General features: G+C 44.5%; 1 protein-coding gene across 1 annotated transcript in view; it reads left to right on the top strand.

Moving 5' to 3' along the window:
- Positions 1 to 18,155, top strand: part of DOCK1 (dedicator of cytokinesis 1) — a 559,920-nt gene that overhangs the window by 474,812 nt on the left and 66,953 nt on the right. The window contains exons 35-38 of the mRNA XM_070363418.1: positions 5,012 to 5,097; positions 5,283 to 5,439; positions 13,206 to 13,246; positions 14,527 to 14,617. Coding sequence (XP_070219519.1) covers positions 5,012 to 5,097; positions 5,283 to 5,439; positions 13,206 to 13,246; positions 14,527 to 14,617 — 375 coding nt within the window. The remainder of the gene's footprint in view (positions 1 to 5,011; positions 5,098 to 5,282; positions 5,440 to 13,205; positions 13,247 to 14,526; positions 14,618 to 18,155) is intronic.

The raw sequence follows: 18,155 nt of genomic DNA, 5'->3' as shown, positions 1-18,155 counted from the left end.
ATTTTCCAGGCAAGAGTACTGGAGTGGGGTGCCATTGCCTTCTCTGAAAGATCTGCCTAGACTCCCATAATCCCCTTTAACCCACAGGACTTATATGCAGGCTTGCTCCTGGGGTTCACTGTCAATGAAGACAGCCCCAAAGGCAGCCCCTGGTCTGTGCTGTGGAGCAGAGGGGCACAGCTGCACCTGTCCGAGGTGTCGCCAGCTGCAGCCACGCAGCGGACAATCCCCTGCCAGGCTACTGCAGGTCTGGGCCTTGACTATAGGTTCCTGGGGGTTTCATAGAAGCTTCAAGGTCACTGAGCTGCCTGCTTGTTAGACCTGGAGGGATGTGGGGACTTTATTGATAGGATGTGGGCTGTGGAGTGCCAGAGACTAATTAAGTGTGTAATTAAGTTTACAGAGCGGTTAGGCCAGGGGAATGGAACATACGTCAAAATAGTGGTGTGTCTGAGCACAGGATTGAAGGCTGAGTGATAGATCTGGGGGGGCGTCAGTTACTTTTCAGGTGTCAACCTGTAAGCACGGAGCCCCAAGGGTGTGGGAGAGCAGGGCGCTCTCTGCTAAGCCTGTGCCTTCCTCTTGGCCGTGTGATCCACAGTTAACTGACTTTCACCCACCCTACCCCAGCCTTCTAGTCATGCTAAAGAGAAGGACGTGGTTCTGCAACGCTGTTGGCTTAGACAGTTCCATCTGGGGGCACAGAACAAAAGAGAATCTAATTTCTGGAGCTCTCTAACACCAGGGGATGGTCTAAAACCTTGGTCATACCTCCAGGATCTTGTGAGATGCTTTGCTCTAAAAAACACAAATTAGGACAAAGTGCAGCCAGACAGGCAGGCCCAGGAGATATTGTGGGTTTGGTTCCAGACCACCAAGATGAAGGGAAATCTCAACAAAGTGAATTGCATGAATTTTTTGGTTTCCTAGTTTGTATAAAAGTTGCGTTTGCACTATACGGCAGTCTCTTAAATGTGCAATGCCATTATATCTAAAAAAGCAATGATCATACCTTAATTAAAAACAATTTATTGCTAAGAAAGTAAATTTTATTGCTAAAAAATGCTAACCATCATGTGAGCCTTCAGTGAGTCTTAAAGGCTGGTGGAGGGTTTGGAATATTGCAAGAATTACCAAAATGTGACACAGAGAAGTGAACAAATGCTATTTGATCAATGGTACGGAGAGACATGCTCAAGGCACAAACCTTCAGTCAGTGAAAATGCAGTATCTGCGAAGCGCAGTAAAGCAACGTGCGGTAAGAAGAAGCCTGCCTGCACTCAGGTTTTCTTGAAGGGTCAAAGAACGTTTTGCTAATGTGCTTCGCTTCCCGCGGTCCTAGAGCTCACCTTTCTCTCGGCTTTTGACCCATGTGGTGAGTTACCGGTTCCAACCTTCCATCCTGGTCCTGCCTTGCTCTGACATAACCCCAGATCTCGTCTATAAACGTGTCCCTGGGTACCTGGAGAATGCAAGCCTGGTTTTATACATTTTAAATGCAGTATAGCAAGAATGGTAGGTCTAACCCCCAACAGCCATGATGCATCCCAAACCAAGGAGAGCTGGCTTTTTGATTATCCTGTCCTGAGACCTTTCATTCTGTGATCTCTTAAGTTAGAGCCAGTAACTCACGGTTCATGTTGGCACTGAGCGCTGAAAGCAATGGTTCTTTCTAAGTTACTTGAGTCGATGTTAATATCATACACTACTCCTCTGAGCATAGCTCCCTTCAGCCTCCACTGTGTTCAACTTAACAGCAAGCCTCTGAAAAGCCTGATGTTTGTGCGTGGCCTCTTACGTTTCGTATTCTCGTAGGGCCACGGTATCAGGTGCTTAGAGACGCTCTGTTCAATATTTTAAGTTGGACACCCTGTGGATATTTCTGTAGCGATATTAGCATTTCAGAAAAGAGGGGATAATATAATGATTTTGCTCATCACATGAGTGAGCCTCTGTGACCTTCCGAGCAACAGAGTAAACCCTTGCTAATTTTATCCCAAGCATAGAGAATCCTGTTTCAAATTACCAGACAGCATGCCTTTACAAGTAAGATAATAAACATGATTTTTAGAAAACCAGCCCTGCTCTTTCAGCAAACGTACTTTCTCCAGTTTATTTGGACAGGATCATTTAATCCTGATGATGATAACCGTTCACAGCACAGGAGCGAACGGATGCTGGTATATTCGGTGAAAATTGACGAAGGCCCTGGAATTTGAGGCTAAGCTGCAGATCTGTGGAACTGAATCCTCGCTGATAAATGGAACAGGGTCTCCAGTGTTTGTGCAAATTACAGAGTTTAGACTGGAGGTTAGTGAAATTAGAATCAGCTGTGTTCTTCTGATTTCCTTATCATTCATCCACTCTTTTTAGAAAACATTGAATTCATCAGTCAAAATTTGATAAGCAGCCTACTTAGGGAGCTGAAGCTTCCTCTGTTGCCCTTGTTCTGTGGCAACGAGGTTTGTGGATAAGCAGAGAAAACATGCCATTTCCAGAAAGGAGACTCTAAATTCAAGTACTTTCTGATTAACTAGTGATGAGCAATTTGAAATGCTGATATGTGTTTGCCTGTGTTAGGATAAGGTATGTTTTTCTTCACTCTCTAAGCCTTCTTTGTTGTATGCTCCTTAAACATGTGTGGAATCAAATCGTGTGTTTTAATTAAATTTAGACTTACTTTACCTCACGATGGCTTCTTCTGAAGAATCAGCACTCACCACTTAATCGTTGGCATCCCCGTCATGGTGCCATCATGGAAGATGGAGCTGCCTTGAAATGCAAACTTTTGATCCAGTAGCAAGCCATTTCTCTTGTGCTAGTCTCCAGAAAGAACCACCTTTTGCAGAGGTTTTTTTTTTTTTTTTTTGTAAAGAGAAGAGTAATAGTGTGTTAGTATCCAAGTTGTTATTATATAGTAAAAGTCATTCTCCCGAGACCTCAGGTGAACCAAAAAAAATGCAACTGGGGGAGGAGACAATGGAGCAGATCAAGAAAAGAATTGCAGGGATTTACTGAAGTCCCAGTTTTTGTGATGTTGCTAAGTCCTTGATGTCAAGCAAGAATCAATACTTCTCTCCAGTCCTGTTTTAAGCCTTTGTTTCATCCATAGCATGATAAAATTGTGACTTCAGGCAGCATGTCCCGATCAAGGTCGTGCTTTGAGGCTGCTCCTTGAGTCTCCCCAGCCCCCTTGCCTTCTGCTTCACAGGGGTATCACTGCAGGTATTGCTGCAGCAGTGGGGCCCCAGGTCCGAAGAGCAGTAGACAGTGTTGGACGGACCAGTCGCAAGCACTGCAATGAGTGTGTTCGCCACTTGGCTTGTGTGGCCAAGGTTGTATCTTAGCAACCTACTGGCCCGCTCCTTGGGGGCCCTATTAAGTCCTCCCGAGCTCCAATTTAACACCGACTCTATGCAATAATTTATATGTACACAGCATATTCATCCCATTAGAGCATCCATGCCAGGTGCTATCCTAGGGGTTGGGAATACAGCAGAGACCAATAGAGAAGAAAAGTCTTCTCGTGCAGCTTAAATTCTTAAGGAATCCCGATAACAGTGGGGGACTAGGTGCCTGGGGAAGCAATGTCTGAGTGTGTATTGTAAGGGGATTCCACTAGAGGTGATCGTACTAAGTGGAGTAAGTCAGAAAGAGAGAGATGAGTATCACATGACATCACTGATATGTGGAATCTAAAATATGGCATGAATGAACTTACAAAACACAACAGATTCACAAACCAAGAGAACGGGCTTGTGGTTGCCAAGCGGGAGGGGAGTGGGGAGAGATGATGGGAGTCCGGGGTTAGCAGATGCAAACTGGCATATAGAGCATGGATACACAACAGGCATGGGAAATTGTGTTCAGTCTTCTGTAATAAACCAGGAAAAGAAGGTGAAAAAGAATATATACTTGTATAACTGAGTCCCCTTGCTCAGCAGAAATTTGCACAGCATTGAAAATCAGCTCTACTTCAATACAGTTGTTTAAAAGGAGGGTCCCAGAGACCCTCGCATACCTGCCAGGTCTGCTTGCTTTGTGAACCCTGAATTCAGCCCTTGTTTCCTTTGGGTGCAGTGTGGGTGCCTCATCTCTCAGGAACCAAAGCTCTCGCAGCCTCTCCTTCCTGCCTGTCCCACATCCATGAGTAACTGCAGGGACCCTCACCTGGCCAGAATCCCCGTACTCAGGTGGCTCTGAATTGTGGCAGGGATGGGGATGGGGCCGCGAGGATTGAGGAGGGTGGGCACATCCATCCTTATTACAGGAGTTGTTTCCAGCCTGATCAGCCACGGAGTCCGTGAGTTCTGTGAAAGCATTTTGGAGATTCGCTCCTCCCCAGAATTTAGAGTTGTCCTGAAAGAAAGAGACAGACAGACCATCAATCCTGAGGGTCCTTTCCCACCATAATATGCTGGAAATCCAATCAGAAGCTTTGGGGGATTCAAAGAAAGGCTTAAGGTGTCTGCTGGTCTGACTTAAACGCATTGCCCCTCTTGTTTTTCAGCCTGTTTGTCATCCAGGATGAGCTATATCACTGGGATCCATTAAGGCGTGGCAGGGAAGTGGCCCTTTGCCTGTTTTCAGATTGCAGAGAACTCTGCTGCCAAGTGACACAGCGTCTGTTCTTTTCCAGGAACCGAGGAGCTATTTTAGTTGTTACTTGTTCATAAAGATGAAGTTTGAGACTTTTTTCTATGTTGCTCCTTGATATCTTTTCCCCTTACGATTTCCTTTTCTTTCTCTCTCTGGTGCTACTCCTGGGATCAGAAGATGCATTGAGGCTTTATCAACCAGGGAGGGAAATGAAAGATTCCCCCTGTGACAGGGGCTCATCAGAAATCCCCAGGGGTTCGAGAAGGGCACCTCTTAAACAAAATCAAGCTTCAAAGGTGCAGGGCAACTCTCCAACGACGATCTGTTGGCGATTTATGTATTATTGACGCTCAAGTCATGAGATGAAGTAGCCACCGTGCTGATTATTTACACTTCCTCTGTTTAATTACAGTTTGAAAATGAGATCATCACCAAGCTGGATCATGAAGTGGAAGGAGGCAGAGGCGATGAGCAGTACAAAGTGTTATTTGATAAAATGTAAGTGTTGATTAACAGTGGGATTTATGTCAGAATGGAGACAGAGAGACTGTAATTCGACGACAATGAACTTTGTAGCCCAGAAATAATTAAAAAGTGTTAATGATGGACATATTTTAAACTGTGCCTCAGTCCGGTTTCTTTTTCTGAGTGTGATTAACAAGGTATGTGTAATTATTTTTCAGCCTCCTGGAGCACTGCAGGAAACACAAATACCTCGCCAAAACGGGAGAGACTTTCGTAAAGCTTGTCGTGCGCCTGATGGAGAGACTTCTGGACTATAGAACCATCATGCACGATGAGAACAAAGAAAACCGCATGAGCTGCACGGTCAACGTGCTGGTGAGTGATAGCTTAAATATCCCATCTGTCCAGGAAGCTGGGAGATGAACCAAGAATTTCAGAGCTTCGGGACAGCTGGCCACAGGGCTTTGCAGGGCGGTGTGTGGCTTCCTTCGCTTGTTTCCTTGTCTGTTGCAGGGAATGAAGAAGGGAGGACTGTTTGCAGATCTGCTTTTTAAGCATGTCTGCCCAATAAGCACGTCTGTGCAACCATCTTTGCTCTAGATGTCTGCACAGTTGTTCTTCCCCTGGCTCAGAAGATAAGAAGATCTGTCTTGCTTGTAACCAGGGAGCGCCCTCCCTGATTACAGATCCTAAGTGGGGAGTTTGGGTGTGTTTTGTTTTGAATACCTATTGATGGCTCTGCTGGGTCTTTGCTGCCGTGCATGGGCTCTTCATCGCTGGACGCGGGCTTGCTCTAGTTCCAGCGTGAGGGCCTCTATCGTTGCGGAGCACGGGCTCCAAGAAGAGAGGTCTTCAGTTGTTGTGGCCCATGGCTTTAGTTGCCAGCCACATGTGGGATCTTAGTTCCCAGACAGGGCATCCAGCCTGTGCCCCCTGCATTGCAAGGCAGATTCTGAACCCCTGGACCACCAGGGAAGTCCCGCTAAGTGTGTTTGTTACTAGGATCCTCGTAAACTGCGGTGGGGGGAGTGGTGGCCTCCGAAAGAGATGTCCACATCCTGATCCTCAGAAATGTGAACGTGACCCTATTTGGAAAAAAGGCTCCTAGCGGTTGTGGCTCAAGATCTTGAGATGAGACAAACTGGGTTACCCAGGTGGGGCTGAGTCCAGTGACAGGTATTCTTAAGAGAGAGAAAAGGAGATGACAGAGACCCCAAGGAGAAGACCAGGTGAAGTAGGAGCAGAGATGCCAAGGATGCTGCCCCAGCCAGGAGGTCCTGGAGCCACCACGGCTGAAAGGGGCAGGAAGGATGCTTCTCTTGGAGGCTACGTGGCCCTGCTGACACGTGGATTTCACACTTGAGCCTCCAAAATGGTGAGAGGACGCAGAGCTATTGTGTTAAGCCACCAAGATGGTGGCGATTTGTGGCACAGCCACAAGAAACCCGTGCGTGGCCACATGAAGGCTCAGGTGAACTCGACCACCCCCGCCCATCGGCCTCTGGCGCAGCTGCAGTCACTGGACTTGGCCGGGTTCTGAGGACACCCCGTTCCTGACACGGTCGTGGTGCATCAGGCAAGGCTACAGGGCAAGGAGCTTTTAGGAAGCTTTACAACAAACTCAGCGGCTGGGAGTGGTTGGCAAACCTCATGGCCCTAAGGAGCCACGTGACCCCACGTCTGGCTCCAGAGTCCTCTACCTCTCTCAGCATCTTCCTTCTCTGTTTCCCCCTTAAGGAGCCAAACAAACAGCCTTTTCATCAATTTCCCCTGCCTGTCCCGACGCAGGAAGGCCAGGAAACACTGCTCCTACTTTCTTCTCTTTACTTCCCTGGATTGTCCTCATCACTGCCCAATCGTTGGACAGCAGGTGGAAGCCCTGCCCTGACTTTCCCCGTTTGTATGGACTTGTGGGCCCTTTGAGCTCATGGGAGTGGACTTTTGTGCCAAGAGGAGCAGGACACATTATTCATTCTTGAAAATCACCAGAGGGGTTTGGGCTAAAAAGTTAAGCAAAAGGGAATACTTTTTACCTTCCTTCTTGAGTATCAACATTGAATCTGAGCTTTGCCACCAAGAGCTGGCCACTGAAAGCTTGTGCAGTCTCAGCCCTGCATTCTGGGGCAGGCCAATCTGTTTTGGCCAGTGATACACAGTTCGAGAGCAAGTTTTCTTTTCCTTGAAAATCTAAACATGGGGGACTTAAGGTTTCTGGTCCAGTGTGTAAGGCAGCTTGGAAGTGGTTACCCCCATCCTCACTACGAGAAGAAAAGCTGCCAGACTGAAAATCAACAACTCTTCTTAGAGTCATCGTCTTAGATCCACTGGGAAAATGCCTGCTCCCCAATTTGGAGAGACAGGAGGATACAGAGAATCGCAGTTCCCTGGAGCAGAAACTGCCGCTGGAGCCACTACCTGACTCCTTTTAACTAGCACTTTCAACAGAAAATTACAAGGTGTCTTAGAGGCAAAAGACACAGTTCGAAGTATCAAAACATCAGATCAGGACTTGGACTTAAGATTTTAGAATTATCACACTGGGAATTAGTATGTCATGATTAACATGTTAAGGGCACTAATAGAAAGAGTAGACTTTATGGGAGACCAGCGTGTCAGGATGGCCGATTGGACAGAGGACCAGATGGTTGGATGGCATCACCGACTCAATGGACATGAGTTTGAGTAAACTCTGGGAGATGGTGAGGACAGAGAAGTCTGGCGTGCTGCAGTCCATGGGGTCATCAAGAGTAGGACGTGATTGAGTGACTGAACAACAGCTACAGGGGAAGAATAGGTAATATAAGCAGAAAGATGGGAGCTCTCAGAAAGAATCAAAGAGAAAATTGCTAGAAATCCAGAACACTTGCAGCATGAAGAATGCCTTTGGTCTCATCAATAAACTGGACATGGTCGAGGAAAGATCAGTGAGCTTGAAACGTCTAACTACATTTGCATGTGCTTCGTAAGGGCCTTGGACCACTGTTGGAAGTGGGCTTCCATCCTTGAGATCTGGCCCACACCGGCTGTTTGCCTCTCCACCCATCTGTAGCCTGACTGCACTGGGGTGGCAGTGAGCTCTGCCCCAGTTAAGGCCTCGATCATTTGCTCAGAAATGAGCCCAGCTCTTAGCCCCCTGCCTTCTTTCCTCTGTCCAAAAGAATTTACTTTGATGATGCCAATGTGGTTAACACAAAATAGAAATCAGCATTTTTCTGCATGAGAGAAACAGAAAACTTTTCAAAATCATTCCCTTCCATGGACATCCTTTTCTGGTGCGTCCTCTGATCTTTAAGGGGATCCAGAGGCCCTTTTGTGTCCTGAAGGAAGAATTATTATTATGTTGATGAGGTTTCCAGCTTTGATGTTCGACTACTATTAATCTTTGTTTCAAGCACAATCTTTTTGAGTGAACCAGGATGCAAAACCTGGCGGAGATACGGTGATGAGCTCGGGCCTTTTACCAGAATCAGAGTCCGGGTCAGAACAGTAAGCGTTTGTGAGGACACCTGAGCTCAGAGTTCCTGGCGTTGTAGCCTGCATTCTTCTCTCGTCCTGAGACTGTCTGATATTGTTCACGTCCTTCGGCTTGAAACATCCTGAATCTTCCCACGAAGAGTCGAGTGTTCTGTTCTTAACCATTTCCTGGGGAGGATGACATGGATTCCAACCTATCACGATTCTTTCACTTAAAAAATATAATAGATCTCTGGATTTCAAAGAAATATAACTAGATTTTTACAGGTAGACATTCTGTCTCATAATATTCACTGCTAAGATTACATTTAATCTTATAAATATATTTTTAACCTCCTGGTCCATTTTTACCTTTATCTTGGTACTTTTCTTATGAAACAAATAGAGTTTCATAGAAGCAAATATGTCTTTCTCAGTTCAGTTCAGTTCAGTCACTCAGGCATGTCCGATTCTTTGTGACCCCATGGACTGCAGCGCACCAGGCTTCCCTGTCCATCACCAACTCCTGGAGCTTGCTCAAACTCATGTCCATTGAGTCAGTAATGCCATCCAACCATCTCATCCCCTGTCGTCCCCTTCTCCTCCCGCCTTCAATCTTACCCAGCATCAGGGGCTTTTCCAGTGAGTCAGTTCTTCACATCAGGTGGCCAGAGTATTAGAGATTCAACTTCAGCATCAGTCCTTCCAATGACTATTCAGGACTGATTTCCTTTAGAATGAATGGTTTGATCTCCTTGCAGTCCAAGGGACTCTAAGAGTCTTTCTATCTTTAGATGAATATGGAGGTATAAACATATGTTTAGAAAAATATAAAATGTACCCAACTGATTACTAAGCAGAAATTACCTTGAAATCCTAAGGTTAAAAACCAAAGAACATAAAATATATTCATCAATAGAGAAATGTAAGCCCATTGCCAAATTTCCATTAGAACCAGTGGTATTATCCTTTTTTTATGGAGTTGGTGGGACAGTCTAAGTTGTGTGGGCTTATTAACATCCTATTCTTTCTATCACTTAAAAAGATAAAAAATAAGAGACAGAGGCTATTATTCTGGCCAGTAGCCTAAGTCCTTTATTTTTTTAATTAAACTTTTTATTTTGCGTTGGAGCATAACTGATTAACAATGTTGTGACAGTTTCAAGTGGACACCAAAGGGACTCAGCCGTACATATACATGTATCCATTCTCCCCAGGCTCGCCTCCCATCCAGGCCCCCGAATGATGTTGGGCAGAGTCCCCGTGCCATGCAGTAGGTCCTTGTTGGTTATCTCTTTTAAATATAGCAGTGGGTGCCTGTTTATCCCAAACCCCCTACTGTCCATTCCCCTGCCCCTCCCCACTGGCACCTGCAGGTTCATTCTCTGAGTCTGTTTCTTGGGGCTTCCCAGGTGGTACTAGTGGTAAAGAATCCACCTGTCAATGCAGGAGATGCAAGAGATATAGGTTCGATCTCTGGGTCGGGAAGATTCCCTGGAGAAGGAAGTGGCAACTCACTCCAGTATTCTTGCCTGGAAAAATCCCATGGACAGAAGAACCTGGTGGGCTACAGTCCATGAGGCTGAGACGAGTTGGACACGACTAAGTGACTGAGCACAAAATAGACAAACTTCTACCAGCAAGTCTGTATACATAGTGGATCACAGTTCCCACTGGACAAATGCGTATTTGTAATGAAGTAGAATTTCATCGTCACCTTATAATCACAGTTTTCAGTTACTGGTAGGTGATTTTGTTGTATGTCCTCTGGCTCGTCTACGCAATTATCATATCTACACCAGAGAGTAGTAAAATCATTCTTAATTTACAAACATAAGTCAGGTACTTTGTGGTCCCTTTATAAGGTTAATTAAGGTGTTTCCAACTAGAAATCTGAAAATGTTATCATAGGATGTGTCTCAGTTATGACGGAGTACAAAACTGAAATGCAGTAAAATGCATGTGCTCTGAAAGATTAATACATAGCACTGGATTGGAGTTGGGAGCCTTGTCCCAGTGGGGTTGCTTGGAGAAACACAGCTGGCAGCGCTGGGGTAAAGAGAGGACCACGGGGGTGGGGGGCCCAGAAGTGGGGCCCCCGCTGAGCAGTGTGAACTTTTATACAAGGAACTTGAAAGTTTTATATAGAAATTGGAATTTGAGATGAACATTCTTCGGGTCTAGGGAGGTTTTGAAGTCCTAGGCAGGGAACGGAACTCAGCGCAGGCAGGAAATAAAGACATTTCCATATCTCGGAGAGGAGTGAAAGTCGTATGATATCCCTGTTGTGAAATTGTAGAGGAGAATGATCAAAAGCTTCGGAAAGGATTAAAAATGGGAGGGCAAAAGAGAGTGGTGTGAAATCGTAGCTTGTAAACACTGGCGAGTCAGAGCTGGAAGTGAACAGCTCATCCTTCTCCTTTGATGTAGCTTGCCTTTGTTACGTGGCTCCCAGTTGTCAGCCAAAAATATCCTCATTACCCGAAACCAGGGGACACTCACAGCTGAGAGGCTGCAAAACGTGGAAATCTCGGTGCGTCTCTCTAAATGCGCCCCCTTTTACTCTCCGCATGTATTTAGCATTTCTTTTCAGACAGATCGATCGTGGAAGCAATGTCTTTTTGGCTAATGAAATAAAAGAGGCTATTTCATCTTCCTGGATAATTGCATGCGTTTATGATAGTGATATCCACTAGTTATCTCAGGCCCCATTCTAGAGGGCTCACTTCGTGTGCAGGTGCTGAATTTCACACTGAAAGTGGCCGTGGTGTTTCCATGCCTTAGACCTTGTTAGGTGACTGTTCTGTACCTTTCTGGTGGCCTCATGTACAATAAAGATTTTAAAGTGTAGAGATTTCTCATAAAGAAATGTAACTGTTTATGAGCAATGTTCATGCTCATCTGAAAATAGTCTACAATATGTAGAATTAGGGCTTTCCTGGTGGCTCAATGGGTAAAGAATCCGTCTCCAATGCAGGAATCTCAGGAGATGCAGGTTCAGTTCCTGGGTGGGGAACGATCCCCTGGAGGAGTGCATGGTGACCCACTCCAGTATTCTTGCCTGGAAAATACCCTGGACAGAGGAGCCTGGCGGGCTACCGTCCATACGGTGGCAAAGAATTGGATGTGACTGAGCACCCCACTCCAGTACTCTTGCCTGGAGAATCCCATGGATGGAGGAGCCTGGTGGGCTGCAGTCCATGGGGTCGCTGGGAGTCGGACACGATTGAGCGACTTCACTTTCACTTTTCACTTTCATGCATTGGAGAAGGAAATGGCAACCGACTCCAGTGTTCTTGCTTTGAGAATCCCGGGGATGGGGGAGCCTGGTGGGCTGCCGTCTATGGGGTCGCACAGAGGGACACGGCTGAAGCTACTTAGCAGCAGCAGAGTACACATGTAGAATTAGCCCATTGTCGCTAGTCGGCTAACTAGCCTTCCTGTCTGTCAGTGCTGTACACAGGGTGTTTTATTAAGCAGTAACCGGTTTTCTTACTGTGTTTTGGAAGGCCTGTGTAGAACAGCACTTTCCAGTAGAAATTTCCTCGTGATGGAGACGCGCTTATATGCACTCAGGACACTATGCAGGGGCCCTGGCTCCATGTGGCTCCTGAGCCCTCAGGGTATGTGGCAAGTGCCATTGCGGAAGTGAATTTTTAACTCCATTCAACTTAAATTAAGTTGACTTTCTCTTTGAGTACATATGATCTGTGGCTATTGTGTCCAATCAAGTTACAACAGTGTGTTGCCTTCTTATGGCTCTTGGTGAGTGAGGCCAGACCTAGTGTGCTCTAAATCATGTTGATGATGCTTATTCCCAAGTGAATTGTCTCCCACTTCTAATGAAAGTATAGTGGTTAAGAATGGTTAAGATATCACGTCTTTGGGTAATGCTTTGTTGTAACTGAAAACAGGTGACATTCAAATGACAGAAGTAGATTTAAGCCATCATGGCTTTTTTATCTTTTAATTTCTAAAATTAGAATTTTTTTCTTTTTATTTTATTGAAATATAGTTGATGTACAATGTTGTGTTGGCTTCAGGTGTACAGCATAGATTCTTTTCCATTGTAAGTTATTACAAGATGTTGAGTATAGTTCCCTATGCTATACGTAGGTCCTCGTTGGTTATCTATTTAGATGTGGTGTAGATACACAGTGGACTATTACTCAGCCATAAAAAATGAACATTTGCAACAACATGGATGGACCTAGAGATTATACTAAATGAAATAAATCAGGTTGAGAAAGATAAATATCCTATGATACCATTTATATGTGGAATCAGGGAAAAAATGATAGAAATTAACTTATTTCCAAAACAGAAATAGATTCACAGACACAGAAAACAAACTTAAGGTTACCAAAGGGGAAACATAGTGGGATAAATGGGAACACAAGGATAGAAGGATAAATGGGATAAATGGGAATTTGAAATTAGCATATACATCCTACAGTATTTAAAGTGCAGAAAACTTATTCATTAGAATTTTTATCCCCATCCAAAAAAAATGAAGAGCAATGTAAGCGATTTCTGCATTTTATATGGATTTTTGGTTCAGATCCAAAGAGTTGGTTGGGTCTGTTTGTCTTTAACACAAGTTGAAGAATTGTGAATTTTTAATGTGCACGTGATACCTTTTATAGAACTGGTTTTTTAATATAGTATTGTGGTTTGATTTCTTTCAGAATTTCTACAAAGAGATTGAAAGGGAAGAAATGTATATACGGTACGTAAGCATCAGGCTTCTCTGCACCCTTGATCTGTTGATGATAATTGCTGTCTGTCAAATCCATGCTAAAAAGTATTTTATAATCATAGGGGTTTATCTTGTAGAAAATCATGAAGGCTGGAGTTTGAATTTGGTGGAGATCCTGGAAGTATTGTCAAGCCTACGGCAGTGTGTCCAGGCTGATGTGGAGATTTGGGGGTGGAGGGGGTCATACATAGTCAGCTCAGAAGCAAATTATTGCGAAGGGTTTTTGTTCCTTTTGACTGACCCTTATAGCAAAAGGCACCACTACAAATTTTAGCGTTTCACAGAAAGCCATATGATCAAATGAGAAGTCTAGTTTTAACTTCATCAGAAATAGGACAATATTATACATTTTCATTCTTACCTGGATACCAAATTCTCAAGTTTTGTATTTTCTGCTGGAATTTTCTGCTTCACTTGCCTTTTTCTCTAGGATGTTGGACTATGATTGGACCCTCTCCATATTGGTCTCTTTTAGTGGCGGTGTCAAATTTTAGCAAGATTACCCCTTAGAAGACCAGAGTAATTACATGATCCACATGGCATTAGTGTTTAATGATGGATTAGTTACATTCAGCATGGTTTTCTTTCTCTCTCTCTTTTTTTTAAGTCTCTATTTATTTGTATAAAGAGTAAACAAAGTCATGATTTTCTAACTTTTGGTTTCTAAGACTTTTTAACTTTCTCCTTTAAAAGCAATACATGTGAACATAATAAACTTTGGGGAAAACAATTAGTTTCTTTTATCCAAATGTAGGTTACTTTGTATTAAAAAGCCTCCTTTTCTTTATGGCAGAAGAATTCTTTTGATCACATTCACTGTGATCACTGGAGCTCTTTATTCTTATGGATTTGTATTTTTATGGATTTTGTGTGTGTGTATTCAGACTCAATAGACATGTGAGAAATCGCAATGAAACATTGTGTCAGCTCATTTCAAATGTATGGAGAAAAGTCTAGAAAAGATGAGAAAGAATGAGAAAGCTTGAAGCACAATTGTGCCTTCTTGGGCCATCTTCAGCTTTGTCCTGAAAAGAGAATACTTAAATTTTTAAAAATATATCATTTATTACTCCGGTTGATTTTTCTTAATGCTTTGTGTACCAGAAGCTTCCAAGGCATTATGTATTGTGAACTTTGTAAGAAGAAAGAATAGAGATGATTTACTGTTGAAGTAGAATTTTGCTGTTGCAGTTCTCAACACAAATTATTTTGTGACGCTTTCTGAATATACCTGTGTTTTATCATCTCAGGTATCTGTACAAGCTCTGTGACCTGCACAAGGAGTGTGATAACTACACTGAAGCCGCCTATACCTTGCTCCTCCATGCAAAGCTTCTGAAGGTCGTAAAGTTCACCATATACTTTTATGATTCTGTTGTTATGAATTATAAGATCACTTAATATTTGATTTTCCCATGACAAATTTTTAGTAGACCTGTAACAAGATTTTATGGATATTAACTCAAAGCAGTGACATTAACAAAGAGTTAGGAAGTACTTTGATTATAGATTTGACTCCACTGAATGCAAATTTGACAGGATGTCGGAACAAGTTATCACCGAGCATCTTAAATACCCATCATTAGTCTGTCAGCTTGCAGTGAGTTAGGGGCTCTCTGTTTCTTTATTCCTATCAACAGGACCCAGTAATGCTGGAGAGTGACATCAGTAAGAAGGAATTTCTGTGTTAGAACAGCTAAGAGGATGAGCCCACTGCTTGTAATCTTAGAAAACAGTGTAGGGACCAGATCTTGACTTCTCTCCCTGTGCTCCAAGGGCATCCATGGAGATCTCCTGTTGGTCTATCAGTGCTTGTTAGACCTCCTGCCTGACTCCTGGGTGTGTTGCTCCTGAGCATGAGTCTGTCTTGAGTGATCATTTTGTTGTGTAGATAGCTGTGGACATTGGTGTGTGTGTGTTGCCATAATATATTCATGTTCTTCCCCATGTCCAGTTTCAGCCCAGTTAGTCTTACAGAGTGAACTCACAGTAAACAGCTGGGTGGATGTTTGTATTGATGAATGGAAAGATGGAAGTATCGGTGGATGGAGGGATGTGTGGGTAGACGGATGGATGGCTGTGTGGATGGGTGGAAATGTGGATGAATGGTGGGACGAGTGAGTGGATGGACGGCTGTGTGGGTGGATGGCTCTCTGGGTGAGTAGTTGGATAAATGAGGAAATTTCTTTACAACTTCTAGTTTTATATTTTAAAACTTTAGCAAGTCACTAGATCATCTTTCCCATTATATCCTCATAAAAAATTGAAAAATTATAAACTAGATAAAGAGGAAGAGGTATGAGAATTAGAATTAAGTTGTGTCTCCATGTAAAGACTACTCATTCAAGAAATCCTGTGTCTAAACTCAAGCCAGTTCCCCCTCTTACCGTCTGAGCCACCAGACAAGCCTGAATGGAAGGAAACCGGCTGAGATTGTGCTAAAGATGCTCAGTGCCTGTTGGATGATGAGAGGAGCAAGGCAGAGGCCAAGTCAGGCAGCGAACCTCCAGCAAGAATCTCCCAGCCCCTGGTCCAGTCCTGAGCTCTCCAGTCGCTTGCGCGACACGTATAAAAAGAAGCTGGAGTGTGGAGATTTACCTCCACCTGAAAACGAAGAGTCGATTCCAAACCAAGCGCAGTAAGACTCGCTTCGGTCTGAACCTCATCTCTAGTCATCCGTGGTAGCCCTGTGGTTTTGCACCACATAAAACTCTGCAGGGAACGTCGTTTCTGAAGCTAGGAATTCCAGCTGGGCCACTGCACACGAGCTGTCCCACTTTGAATTCTAACGGCTTTCACTTGTTAGAAACCCAAATTTTAGTAACAAGGCCATTTTGAAACTACAGAAATATTTCCTTTACACCAGGGAAATTAAAAAGGGGTTGACACGCTGCTTGGGCACCCTTGCTCTCTCTCGTCGTACATAAACTTTTCTGTGGTGTGTGAATGTATATGTGTGTGCAAAGTATCATTTATTTAATAATTACATTTATTGAGCACAGTCGGGTTTTCCACACACGGTACAAGGATGTTTCACAAACCAAATCAGTTGGCCCATTTCCATTATCTTTTTCACTGGGGTTTTGAATTTTCCAGTTAAATACACATAATTGCTCTCCATATCTTTTACATCATTACATTTTGCAATTTTTCCTAAATATGTTTTGATATTGCAGTAAATGTGAATTCATGCTGGTTAATCAGCACACTAAAGAACGTTACTTGTATCTTTATGAAAATTATTCACCATGATTGATATAGTCTTGTTCATGAAGTAAAAATCCTCAAATAGGATCTTCTATTTTGGTTAAGGCTATTTAAAAAAAAAAGGCAATAAAAACATCAGCCTTTAGCCTTTAGCAATGAAGTTATTTCATCTTTATGTGTAAGGGGGAGTATACAGCATAACTCCTTTTGGTGTTTAAATTTTTTTAGGCGATTTTAAACTCCAAGGAAGTTATATGGCCTCTGAACTTTCTTAGTTATCTTACTGTAGTTACAGTTCAGAATCATGTGCAATTCTTCCACCCTCAGAAAAGTCGAAATCTGGCCATGTGGTGAAAATGCCACACTCAGCGGAGTCTGTAACTCTGGGTTGTGGTTGGGTTATACATGTCTCATTTGAAGACGGAAAACACTGCAGTAGCCTAAAGGCTTCTCATTCTTACTTGACACCCCGGGACCTGGGGAGCCCTTCTGGCCCCATGCTCTGCACCCTGTCCCTTGGAGCCCTGGGGTCCAGCCTGGGGCACTCCTGGGGTGCTCCGGAGCCCCTCTGGCTTCCGGAAGGTAGGGGCAGTATGTGCTGTGAGAGCCAGCCTCTTAGGGAGCCCAGCGTACTCCCGGGCCTCGCCTCACCATTTTTGCAGGCCTGTCCCTCGGGCCTTTCCCCCTGCCCCCGTGGTTCCTGTCCATTTGTCATGCCGCCTAAAATGTGGCCCCATGGCTCGTCCCATTGCTCCATATGTGGCCTTACCAACCCTGAATCCGGTGCCCCCCAACTGGTGGGGTACTCTATCCCAATTGTGGTCCAGGCAGCCTGCAAGCTGCTGCTTTCTTGGCAGAATCCCCTGTGTCTTCTCATAAGACCAGTTCAGACGTCACCTCCTGAGTCTAACCAATGAGCAAGCCCATCCTGATTCCTTACTCCAGGGAGCCTCCCCAGACCTCTTGTCCTTCCTCCTGCCCTTAGAAAGTGAAAGTGAAAGTCACTCAGTTGTGTCCAACTCTTTGTGACCCCATGGACTATACAGTCCATGGAATTCTCTAGGCCTGAACACCGGAGTGGGTAGTCCTTCCCTTCTCCATGGCATCTTCCCAACCCAGGGATCAAACTGGGGTCTCCTGCATTGCAGGCGGATTCTTTACCAACTAGGCTATCAGGGAAGCCCATAATGATCATGAGATGTTTCCTGCAGACTTACTCCTGGTGGTTCATATAGTAAAGAATCTGCCTGCAACACAGGAGATGCAGGAGACACAGGTTCAATCCCTGGGTTGGGAATATCTCCTGGAGAAGGGAAAGGCAACCCACTCCAGCATTCTTGCCTGGAGAATCCCATGGACAGCGGAGCCTGGCGGGCTACAGTCCATGGGGTCGCACAGAGTTGGACACGACTGAGCAACTAACACTTTCTTTTGCACTTTCATTGTGTACCACACCACTGTCGTCTGTAATGGCGCTCACCCGTGACCTGGTGCCTTGCACACTGCTGTTCTGTGCCTGACTCTTCACCACCCTGTGGACTATAGCTTGCCAGGCTCCTCTGTCCATGGTGGGATTCTTCAGGCAAGAATACTGCAGTGGGTTGCTATTTCCTCCTCCAGGGGATCTTTCCAACCCAGGGATCAAACTTGTATCCCCTGCATTGGCAGGAGG

Source organism: Bos mutus, chromosome 26 (genome assembly GCF_027580195.1).
Source record: "Bos mutus isolate GX-2022 chromosome 26, NWIPB_WYAK_1.1, whole genome shotgun sequence".
NCBI classification, from domain to species: Eukaryota; Metazoa; Chordata; class Mammalia; order Artiodactyla; family Bovidae; genus Bos; species Bos mutus.
Note: the sequence above shows the minus strand (reverse complement) of the source record. Positions and strands in the feature narration are given on the sequence as shown.